The sequence below is a fragment of the Helobdella robusta genome (genome assembly GCF_000326865.2).
Source record: "Helobdella robusta unplaced genomic scaffold HELROscaffold_90, whole genome shotgun sequence".
Lineage (NCBI taxonomy): Eukaryota > Metazoa > Annelida > Clitellata > Rhynchobdellida > Glossiphoniidae > Helobdella > Helobdella robusta.
The window spans coordinates 547,419-557,418 of record NW_008705513.1 but is presented as its reverse complement, the minus strand read 5'-3'; the positions used below and the strand labels follow the sequence as shown (position 1 = coordinate 557,418).

Sequence of the window (10,000 nt, the reverse complement as noted above, 5' to 3'; positions counted from 1 at the left end):
TGGATGGGTGGTTGGGTGGTGTTGTTGTTGTTGTTTTGTTGTTGTTTCGTTGTGTTGTTATGGTTGTTTTTGTTTCGTTGTAGTTGTTGTTGCTGTTGTTGTTGAAGATGATGATGACGTCATGTGTCATACAATACTCGCGTATGTCCCACTTATATGCTTTGTTATGATGATTATGATTGTTGCTATGTTCATTCTCATTATTTTTTATCTATCTATCTATCCATCTATCTATCTATCTATGCATCCATCCATCCATCTATGCATCCATCCATCCATCCATCTTTCTTTCCAATACAATTTTTATACAAAACACACACACACACATTGCATGTGACAGGCGGGGATCTCCCTGCAATCGAACCTGGTCACTGCACGACAGCAGGCCAGGTACTCTACCGCTACGCCACTGTTATTCATGTCATTATGATTACTACAGCGATACAACAGTCACAATTGCATGTAAGAAACGCTGTGAAACATGACAGATTTGAATGCATCTCCTCTCGGACTGGATTTCATTTGAATTATTGAGTTTAACGCAACTTTTTCGGGCAATATACTAACAGTGTAAAGGGAATGACAAATTTTTTTTATGGGTGTGTAAATTCGTGTTAGCAAAATGAAAACTTAAACAATGCACTCTCTATTATCTCTCTCTATTTTTTTATTTCTTTAATTATTTCTTCCCCACTCCTTTTTTCTATCTTTCTCTTTTTTCTTTCAATCTCTCTCTCTCTCTCTCTCTCTCTCTCTCTCTCTCTCTCTCTCTCTCTCTCTCTCTCTCTCTCTCTCTGTATGTGTGTGTGTGTGTTGAAGCGTGTGGAAAAGAGTGAAAGAGAGAGAAAAAGAGAGAGAGAGTGTGTGTGTGTGTGTGTGTGTGTGCGTGTATGTGTGTGTGTGTGTGTGTGTGTGTGTGTGTGTGTCTGTGTGTGTCTGTGTATGTATGTATGTGTATATCTATGTCTACGCATATACAATACATGTATTTTTTTTATCACCTCAACCCATCAACCCATTTTTAAACAACATTTGGACACTGGCAAAAAAACTCCCAATAAAATGCCTACGGACCAGTTTTAATACCCTTCAAAACAGTGTTATGAAGTTAATGCACAAACACATAAACACGCACATGTGTTCATTCGTGTGAAAGTTCAAATGCCCACATGTGGCCCGCGAAGGCAGCCCCTCATATACAGAATCAAAAAAATACCAAGATTAAAGAGTTGAAATCAGAATGGCCCCTTGGTTAACTATTTCTATAACTTGATAGTCCCTTTCTTAAGATCGAAAGCTTTCCTTCAAAACACACGCAGAGTATATGTATGTCATGTTAAATTGGCGTGACAAAACAAAAAAGTTTCAAGTGTCAAATAGGGCTCCTAAACTTGTAACACGATGCAGTTTCCGTCCAGAATGCTTCATATTGTGACACATGACGTCATGTTGTTGAGGTTTTAAAAAAAGCCTATAATTTAAAAGAATTAACAACACACTAACGGATTAATGTGCGAGGCTGGGATCTTTTTGTCTTATTCGAACTCGGTTACTGAGTAACAGGAGCAGGCTGTCTTAACCACTAGGCTATCCGCGCCGACCATCGTCTGGCCCGTCCCTTCCACCACCTCCCATCACTCTTCCAATTAAATCTATAAGGGTAGTAACAAAATCGAAACGCAAAGAATAACCGCTGTTTAGACCGACTAGCAATTTAAACTTTGAAAATTAGAATCAGTTTCTAGTCTCCGGGTTTGCATTCAAGCGATTAAACAATAATTTGTAGACAACATTTCACGACTGGGTACTACAAGACGAGGTGACCCCATCGTTCGGCAAATGATTCCACCACCGCCCACCTGTAAGATCTCATCATGCTAATGACCGAAAGTTCAGTGGGGGAATGTTAAAAGAAGGATCTCAATAACAACAAACTTCTCTGCCAAACATCGAAAACAAATTGAAATCGCGTTTGATAAGCTACATATTCATGTGCCTGCACTTCTACACTATCATTCTCTACTTTGTTTGTTTTTTTTTCTAAAAAAAATCAGATAAACTCACTCAAATCAATCAGTCAATCAAAATATACTTACTTGCACATCTTCATATATACATATATTTATCTATACAAACAAACATGAATATATACATACTCGTACATACATATATACATACACACATACAAACAAGCAGAGGCATACAAACACATTAACACATATATAAACACACACAAACAAGCAGACAAATACAAACACACACTCAAACACATACACAAACACACATACAAGCAGACACACAAATACAAGCGCACACACACAAACATACAAACACAAAAATACAAACACAAACATACATACACAAACATACAAACACAAACATACAAACACAAACATACAAACATGCACACGCACGCATACTTCCTCTGGTTTGTTTATTAGCAGTACTCCAGCGCTTGCTCTAACCAGATTTATCTTTTGCAATGATGTATATGCTCTGCAGATCTATTTGCGTACCGGCACACTCACACACAAACATACATACATGCATACATGCAAACATACATACATACATACATACATACATGCATACATGCAAACATACAAACATACATCGTTTGTTCACATTCAAAGCCGGCTGGATTGTTTTAATTTCCTGGTTATTTTTGTTAAATTTAAGATTTTAAATTGTTTTTACATATGATTTTTGGGTCATCGGCTGTAATTTTGTCCCGGGTTTGTTTTTCCGTCATTTTTTATCGTTTTTCTGCCCTGCCTCGGCCAATTTTCTCGTTTTTTGTTTTTTTATCAATATTATAATTTATTCACAGCTCATAGCTACTACAGGTCACCGGCCTGCGCCAGGTGTGAGCGGTTTTTATTATTATCGGAAAGTTCACTACATTTTAACTTATTTACCTTCTACCGACATTTATTTTTAATTTAGTTTTGAAATTAAAATTTAAAATTAAAATTTATTTATAAAAAAGAAATTTCCTAAACCAATTTTTAAAATCTGTGTAAAAAAAAATAAACTATAAGGGGAGAGATTGGGCCAAAGTTTGCTGCAATAGTTGTCTCCTCCCACACTGTTACCTAGGTTTTTGTATTCACTCATTCACTCATTTGTTCACTCACTCATTCATTCATCAATAAAATAAAGAAAAGAAAAAAAAATAAACAAAAGTTGAAAAAGTTATATGTATTTTCCACTGGTTAAATATTTAAAGATAATTCAGTCATACATCCGTTCGCTCGTTCATTCATTCCGTCACTCATTCATGTATTCGTTCATTCATCCATTCGTTCGGTTGTTTATTTATTCATTCATTTATTCATTCACTCATTCATTCGTTTGTTCGCTGGCCCGTTCATTTGGTCATTCGCTTGTTCATCCATTCATTCATCCATCCACCCCACTTGGTTTGTTTCCTTTCCTTCGTTTCTTGGTTGTTTTTAATCACATATGGCTCCAACGTTACAACAGTGCCCCGTCTGCTTTAACCACTATAGAAGCACTCCAGACGGGAAGTTATGTCGGCACGGAGGTAAAGTGAAAGGACAGGAATGCTCGGGTCCCGGAAAAAAGTTGATCCATCGGGCGCGAGGGCTGCTTCGCCTCTCGGTGCCACACCCGACCCCAAGCCTGGGCTGCCCACACGGTCGACGGCTGCATCGGTCTCCGGTGATCCTCTCGACCTAGATTACTCTGGTGTTTTTGACAAGCTGACGGCCGTGCTGAAATGTGTACCGGTGTACGACCATATCCCTAAGCCATGCAGGGAGAAGTTTGCACTTGATCTGAACGCCTTGCTGACGGCTGTTTGTAATGACCCTGGTGACCCGGCTCACTGGGTTAGACTCCACTGTTTTGTCCCATACATCTTACAAAAAACTTCCAGAGGGGGTCGCCGGGTCAACCAGGGCAATCTGGTCAACAAGCGTCTAAGCGAATATTCAACTATTGGTCTTGAAACCCTGGTACTGTGCTTTGATGGGTTCAATAATGCCAAATCACAAAAGCACAACCCCGATCGGTAGATCAACGCTGTGTCATCTTGTATTGAACAAGAAAACCTGTCCTCGGCTGTCAGACTTGTCTGTTTGCCGGAGGGCCTGACGGAGAGCTCGCCGGCCACCTTCGATAAATTATGTTCCATCCACCCAAAAAGTCCGGTGGACAGCCGGGTCTTTCCCGCATTGACACCAACGGCTGGTTGCGTTTCTCCCGCCGAGGTGCTGAGGGCCGTTAAATCGTTCAAAAACGGTTCTTCTGGAGGCCTGGATGGCCTACGACCCCAGCACCTTAAAGATGTTTTTTTAGGCCCCTTCCCAATCGACGACACACTGAACTCCTTAACCCAATTCATTAATTTGATCCTATCTGGAGCTTGCCCACTCTCCGTCCGCCGGTTCTTTTTTGGAGGCCGGCTAATAGCTTTAAATAAGAAAGACGGAGAGGTCAGACCGATTGCGGTCGGGAACGTTTGGAGGAGGTTGGCCGGCAAATGTGCCTTGGCCCTGGTCGTGGTCAAACTCAAGACCAAATTCTACCCGACTCAGTTGGGTGTCGGGATTAAGGGTGGCGCTGAGGCCGCTGTTCATGCGGTTCGAAGATTGGTCACCGACCTCCCCGATCAATGGAGGTTTCTGCAACTGGACTTTAAAAATGCCTTCAATGCCTTGTGCCTTGAGAAGAGATTCGATGTTTTTTGCCCCAATATCTATAATTTTTGCCATTCTGCCTATGGCGGAGTCTCTTCCCTTGGCTACCACTCTTTGGTTGTAGAATCGTCCGAGGGGGTACAGCAGGGTGATCCCCTTGGTCCTTTGCTGTTCGCACTAACTCTTCATCCACTCTTAGAGAAAGCTTCGTCTACTTTTGTTTGCGCTTATCTGGATGATATTAGCATTGCTTCGGACGGCCAAACTCTGGCCGATAGCTACGAATATTTGAAGCATAATTCCGCTGCAATTGGTTAAGAGTTAAACATTAAAAAATGCAAACTTCACTGCTAAAGTTTATTTCAGGTGCCACATGCGCTGGCTGGAATACCAGCCATCATCAAAACTGAGTTTTTTAGGGACACCCTTGGTCGAGGGCAATTATCAAATAAAGTTTTTTGACCAAAAGCTCTCTGAGCTTAAATTTGCCCTGGGTCGTGTTTCCTGTCTTTCGGCCCATGATGTCTTGACTATTATCCGCAATGCTCTCAGTTTGCCCAAATTGATGTACTTCCTGCGTACATCCAAACACATTGACCCTTCTAAATTCGGCGAATTTGACGGAGCCCTGCGCACCGCCCTGTCGTCGATTTGCAATGTTCAAGTGACCGACAGTGGTTGGTCCCAGGCTCAGCTGCCGGTGCGATTTGGTGGGCTGGGGTTGCTTAGCGTGGTTCAGCTGGCTCCCGTTGTTTATAATTCTTCTACCGCTGCCTCTCTCAACCTGCAGTCTTCTCTGCTTCACCAGTGTTTTCGTCGCTGCGATATTCCTCCCCCAGTGCCAACTTCGGAGGACCGTACGTATGCATGTCCAAATTTTGAACCAAGAACTAAAAAAGATCTTTCAAAATTTTTTGTCTTCATGTGGCGACGACTTTTCCACCGCTCGTTTGTTGGCCATGTCCAGCGTTGCCAGCTGTGGGTGGTTGAGATCGTGGCTCAACACCTCTGTGGGCACCAGGCTTGACGACGAGTCTGTGAGATTTGCCATTGGCTTCAGACTTGGTCATTCAGAATAAATACACGTGCCGATGTGGCGCAGGGGCGGATGAGTTTGGGCACCACGGTTTGGTTTGTCGCCTGGGTGGGGGCCGTCAACTACGTCACTCAGCGCTAAACGAATACATTTGTCGGCTCTTCTTCAAGGCTTCAATCCCGGTTCTCAAGGAACCATCCGGCATTTCTGCGCATGATGGTAGGCGCCCGGACGGATGCACACTAATACCTTGGAGAGCCGGCAGATGTTTGGCGTGGGATGTTACGGTCCCTGGCATCCTCGCCGAACGATACGTAAACCTGACAAGTAAAGAATGCGGTTTGGCCGAGGCCAGGGCAATAGACGAGAAAATGAAAAAATATGGGAACGCCCTCCCCTCGATGGAATTCTTGCCAATATGTATCGAGGTTCTTGGCCCGATGGACCCCAACACCCTTAAATTTCTTAAGGCAATATGTAAAATGATCAGCGTCAGATCAGGTGACAGCAGAGAACTGTTTTTCGCAACTAACCACATTTCGTGCTTGTTGCAGCGGTTCCTGCGTGTCTGTGTGCTTGAAAATATCCAACTAAATGCCGACATGTGCAATTAACGACAAATCAAAGTGTTAATCCAGTTGTTACTTGATGTTTGACGGTTCAGTGTCACTCATCATGTTTTGGTTTTAACATACATACATACATACATACATACATACATACATACATACATACATACATACATACATACATACATACATACATACATACATACATACATACATACACACATACATACATACATGCATACATGCAAACATACATACATACATACATACATACATACATACATATATACATACATACATACATACATACATACATACATACATACATACATACAAACAAACATACATACATAAACTACTCATGCAAATAAAAACACAAAAAACGGAAATGGAATAAAGGGAAGAAAAGAGAAACAGGTAGAGAGGTAGAGAAAGAGGGAAAAAACAAGGAAATACAACAAAAAAGAGAAAAAAAGAGAGGGAAAGACAGAAAGTGTGATAAGGAGAAAGAGAGAGAGAGAGAGACAGAGAAAGAGAGAGAGAGAGCTAAAAAAAAGAGAGATGAGTAGACAGATGACAAATAGTTGACCGAGAAAAATGTGAGAGGGATGGATGGAGGAATGAATGAAGGAAGAAAAAAGGTGAAATATTGAAAAACAGTGAATTGACAAATAGAAAAAGATTGAAAGAGAGAGACAGAGAGAGAAGAATAAATGCAAGAATAAAAAAAGTGCGGAAAATAAAAACCAATAGGTAAAGAGCTGTTGCAAAAAAGATAGAGGAAAAGAACGAAAGAAAGCAAGAGTGAAGGAAAGAGTGAAAGAAAAAGAGACTAAAAAAAGAAAGAAAAAGTGAAAGAAAGAAAGAGTGAAAGAAAGAAAGAGTTAAAGAAAGAGTTAAAGAAAGAAAGAGTTAAAGAAAGAGTGAAACGAAGGAGAAAGAAATAAAGAGAGAAAAGAGGAGGAAAAAGAGTGGAAGAAAATTGTAAGTAGGAAATGAATAAATGTAAAAATAGGTCTGAAATTCAAAAATGAAATGTTTGTGAAGGGAAGAGTGTAAGGCAATAAATTGAGGAGAAAATTTGAAGAACAGAAATGAAAAAATTGCAAAGAGATCGACTCAGAGGTACTGCGAAACCAATATATCAGAAAGAGGGGGGAAAGAAAAGAGAGGAAGAAAGATACAAAAACATAGTTCCAAAAAAAATAAAGAGAGAGAGAGAGAGGAGAAAATGAAACATTAGATTGAAAGAAGAAAGGAGAATGAATGAAAAGAGAGAGAGAGAAAAAAAAGTAAGAAAGAGGTCATTTGCAAAAAACTCTATAAAAACGCAAAAAAAAGAGGAAAGAGAGAGAGAAAGAAAGAGAAAGAAAAAGAAAAAAAGAAAAAGAGAGAGATGAGTAATAGATGTCAAAGAATAGTAGCAAACAGTTATCGGCTGAGTGTATTTGATTGATACGAGAATGTTATTACTCTTAATTTCTCTTCCTCGCTTACTTAGATCTACTTAGACTAACCCGCCACTACTTCTGCTGCTGCTGGTAGTAGTAGTGGTAGTAGTAGTTGTAGTAGTAGTAGTAATTGTAGTAGTAGTAGTAGCATGCGATAGGCGGAGATCTCTTGCGTTCGAATCCAGGTTCTGCGACAACCAGAGATTGAAACAAATGACCATCAGCGTTGAGTATGAAGTGCAGTTTTCAGTTTTGCTGTTTTGTTGAATTTGTGATTAATTTCCTGCTGGGCTCAACCACTGAAACAGAAAACATTTGCAGGAGTTATCATTCACTTCAAACTCTGACGCTCTTGCTTCCGTTAAGTTTTTTACGGGTAGAATACGATCGTCAGCATGAAATGTCATGTAAACTCTCTTGTCCAGTAAATTTCTCAAATAACTTTTAACGCATTTTAAACCAGGAAAGAGTACTTCCTCTCTAACTTCATTTACACTTTGAGACCTAGGTAACAGATTACTGATCTTCGCGAAGTTTTCAGTTTGCAGATTTTGTTTTCACGGTTTGCAGCGGATGCGGTTTTAAATGAAATTTTTCAGATTTAATTTTCTGTTTTTTTTCCTCCAAAATTAATCAAGACAGAATTTGCACTAGTATATCATTAAGCAATTAAGTTCTGTTGAAAAATGTCAATCTTTTGTTGCTGTTGTTTTTAATTAAAGTGCACGCTATGTCTTGGTTTTTTGGTCAATACCGTTTTTGGGAAAGTTGAACTTTTTTTTAAATTTCATAGCAATTATGTAGATTAAAGTAATAAAAAGAGAGAAGATCTGTGTGGAATTTTATGGAAGATTGTTGGCAGAATTTTGTAAAAAGTTTCGACTTTGTCAAGTTTGTAGGGTGCTTATATTTTCGAAACTGTTTCAAAAAACTTATTTTTCAAGTTAAATGGTTAATGAATAAATATACGATTTTGTGCAATTGGTTCGTGAAAGGCAGTTGCTCTTGTTATATTTCCAGAAAGACATCTTTTTCAGGTTTTTAAAAGCAAAGGTTCGAGTCCTGAGAACAAACATTACAGAGGCATAACCTTGGGATCAGTTTTGGGATTTCGGTAGAATGGAATGGACTGGATCGAGAGGGCAGACCCAAATCAGCTCAGCAGATCTTCCTCTTGAATGAAGAAACGTCTTGCTCTGCTGTGCTTCCATTATGACGTTGTGAGCCGCACTGCATCGCGTTGGGAGATTCGGGCTTCATGGAAATATTTGCAAAGCAGTTTAATTCTAATTTTAAATGTCAATTTAAAACTAATGAAGCCGATAAGCCGATACCTCAAACAAATGCATTCAAAACGAAGTAACAGTAGAAATATAATAATAATAACAACAAAATATAAAAATAAAAATAATTTTAAATAATAATAATTATTATTATTCTAGATAATAATACTAATAAAACAATAATAAGAAAAATATGTGTATATTTTTTTTTATTTCTTCTCTTGCTCTCATCATCTTCATTAAAAATAAGCACGTATCAAATACAAATATTGATAAATAACATTGTTTGCTTGTTTGTATGTGTGTATGTATGTGTGTGTGTATGTTTGTTTGTATGTATGCATGTATTATTACTATTATTGAAACATTTATGAAGCGCTAATTAAACGAATCTCAAAAGCGCTATCTAACAAAAACTGAACTTAACAACATAATTGAAATAACAAACGAGAAATCAAAATACATCGCACAGAAATAAGATTAAAATTTGGTCATAAACAAAAAAGTAATCGATTCAATATAACGAAAATACAAAATAATATTTAGAACATGTCGACTAAACAGAAAGAATCGATCAGTAATGCATCACAATGAAAATAAATGAGTTTTCAGTTTCTTCTTGAAATCACGCAGGTTTCGGTCCGGATTTCTGAGAGCAGCAGGCAGGTTGTTCCAAACAGTTGGTTCAGAAACAGCAATGTTACGAGATCCTATATGGAGAATCGTTGTTGGGATCAACAGCAAGTTTGAAACATCGGATCTCAAGTGTGCTCCAGATGCTTTTGAAGGTCTCTTTTTGAACCTGTCAGACAAATAAGATGGAGCTAGACCGTTGATAGACCGTTTGTAGACAAGTGTTGAAATTTTGAACAACACTCTTTTGTCGACGGTTAGCCAGTGAAGTTCCTTCAATATTGGAGACACATGATCGTATTTTAGAGCTCCAACAACAACTTTTGCGGCTCGATTCTGTATTGATTGAAGCACAGCCATGGAT

The 10,000-nt window shown here is 39.1% G+C and overlaps 2 protein-coding genes across 2 annotated transcripts in view; both read left to right on the top strand.

Annotated features, from left to right (window-relative positions):
• The window catches only part of HELRODRAFT_182679 (hypothetical protein), a gene marked incomplete at both ends in the record, with an annotated part of 6,290 nt that extends 5,034 nt beyond the window's left edge, over positions 1-1,256 (top strand). Inside the window, 2 exons of the mRNA XM_009033411.1 lie at positions 341-390; positions 1,157-1,256. Coding sequence (XP_009031659.1) covers positions 341-390; positions 1,157-1,256 — 150 coding nt within the window. The remainder of the gene's footprint in view (positions 1-340; positions 391-1,156) is intronic.
• A 2,209-nt stretch (positions 1,257-3,465) lies between these two features.
• On the top strand, positions 3,466-6,314 carry HELRODRAFT_182678 (hypothetical protein; the record flags this gene model as incomplete). The annotated part of the gene is made up of 5 exons (XM_009033410.1): positions 3,466-3,574; positions 3,703-3,980; positions 4,041-4,403; positions 5,134-5,328; positions 5,892-6,314. 5 exons carry the CDS (start codon positions 3,466-3,468, stop codon positions 6,312-6,314), a joined length of 1,368 nt encoding a protein of 455 aa, XP_009031658.1.
• Positions 6,315-10,000: the final 3,686 nt, after the last annotated feature.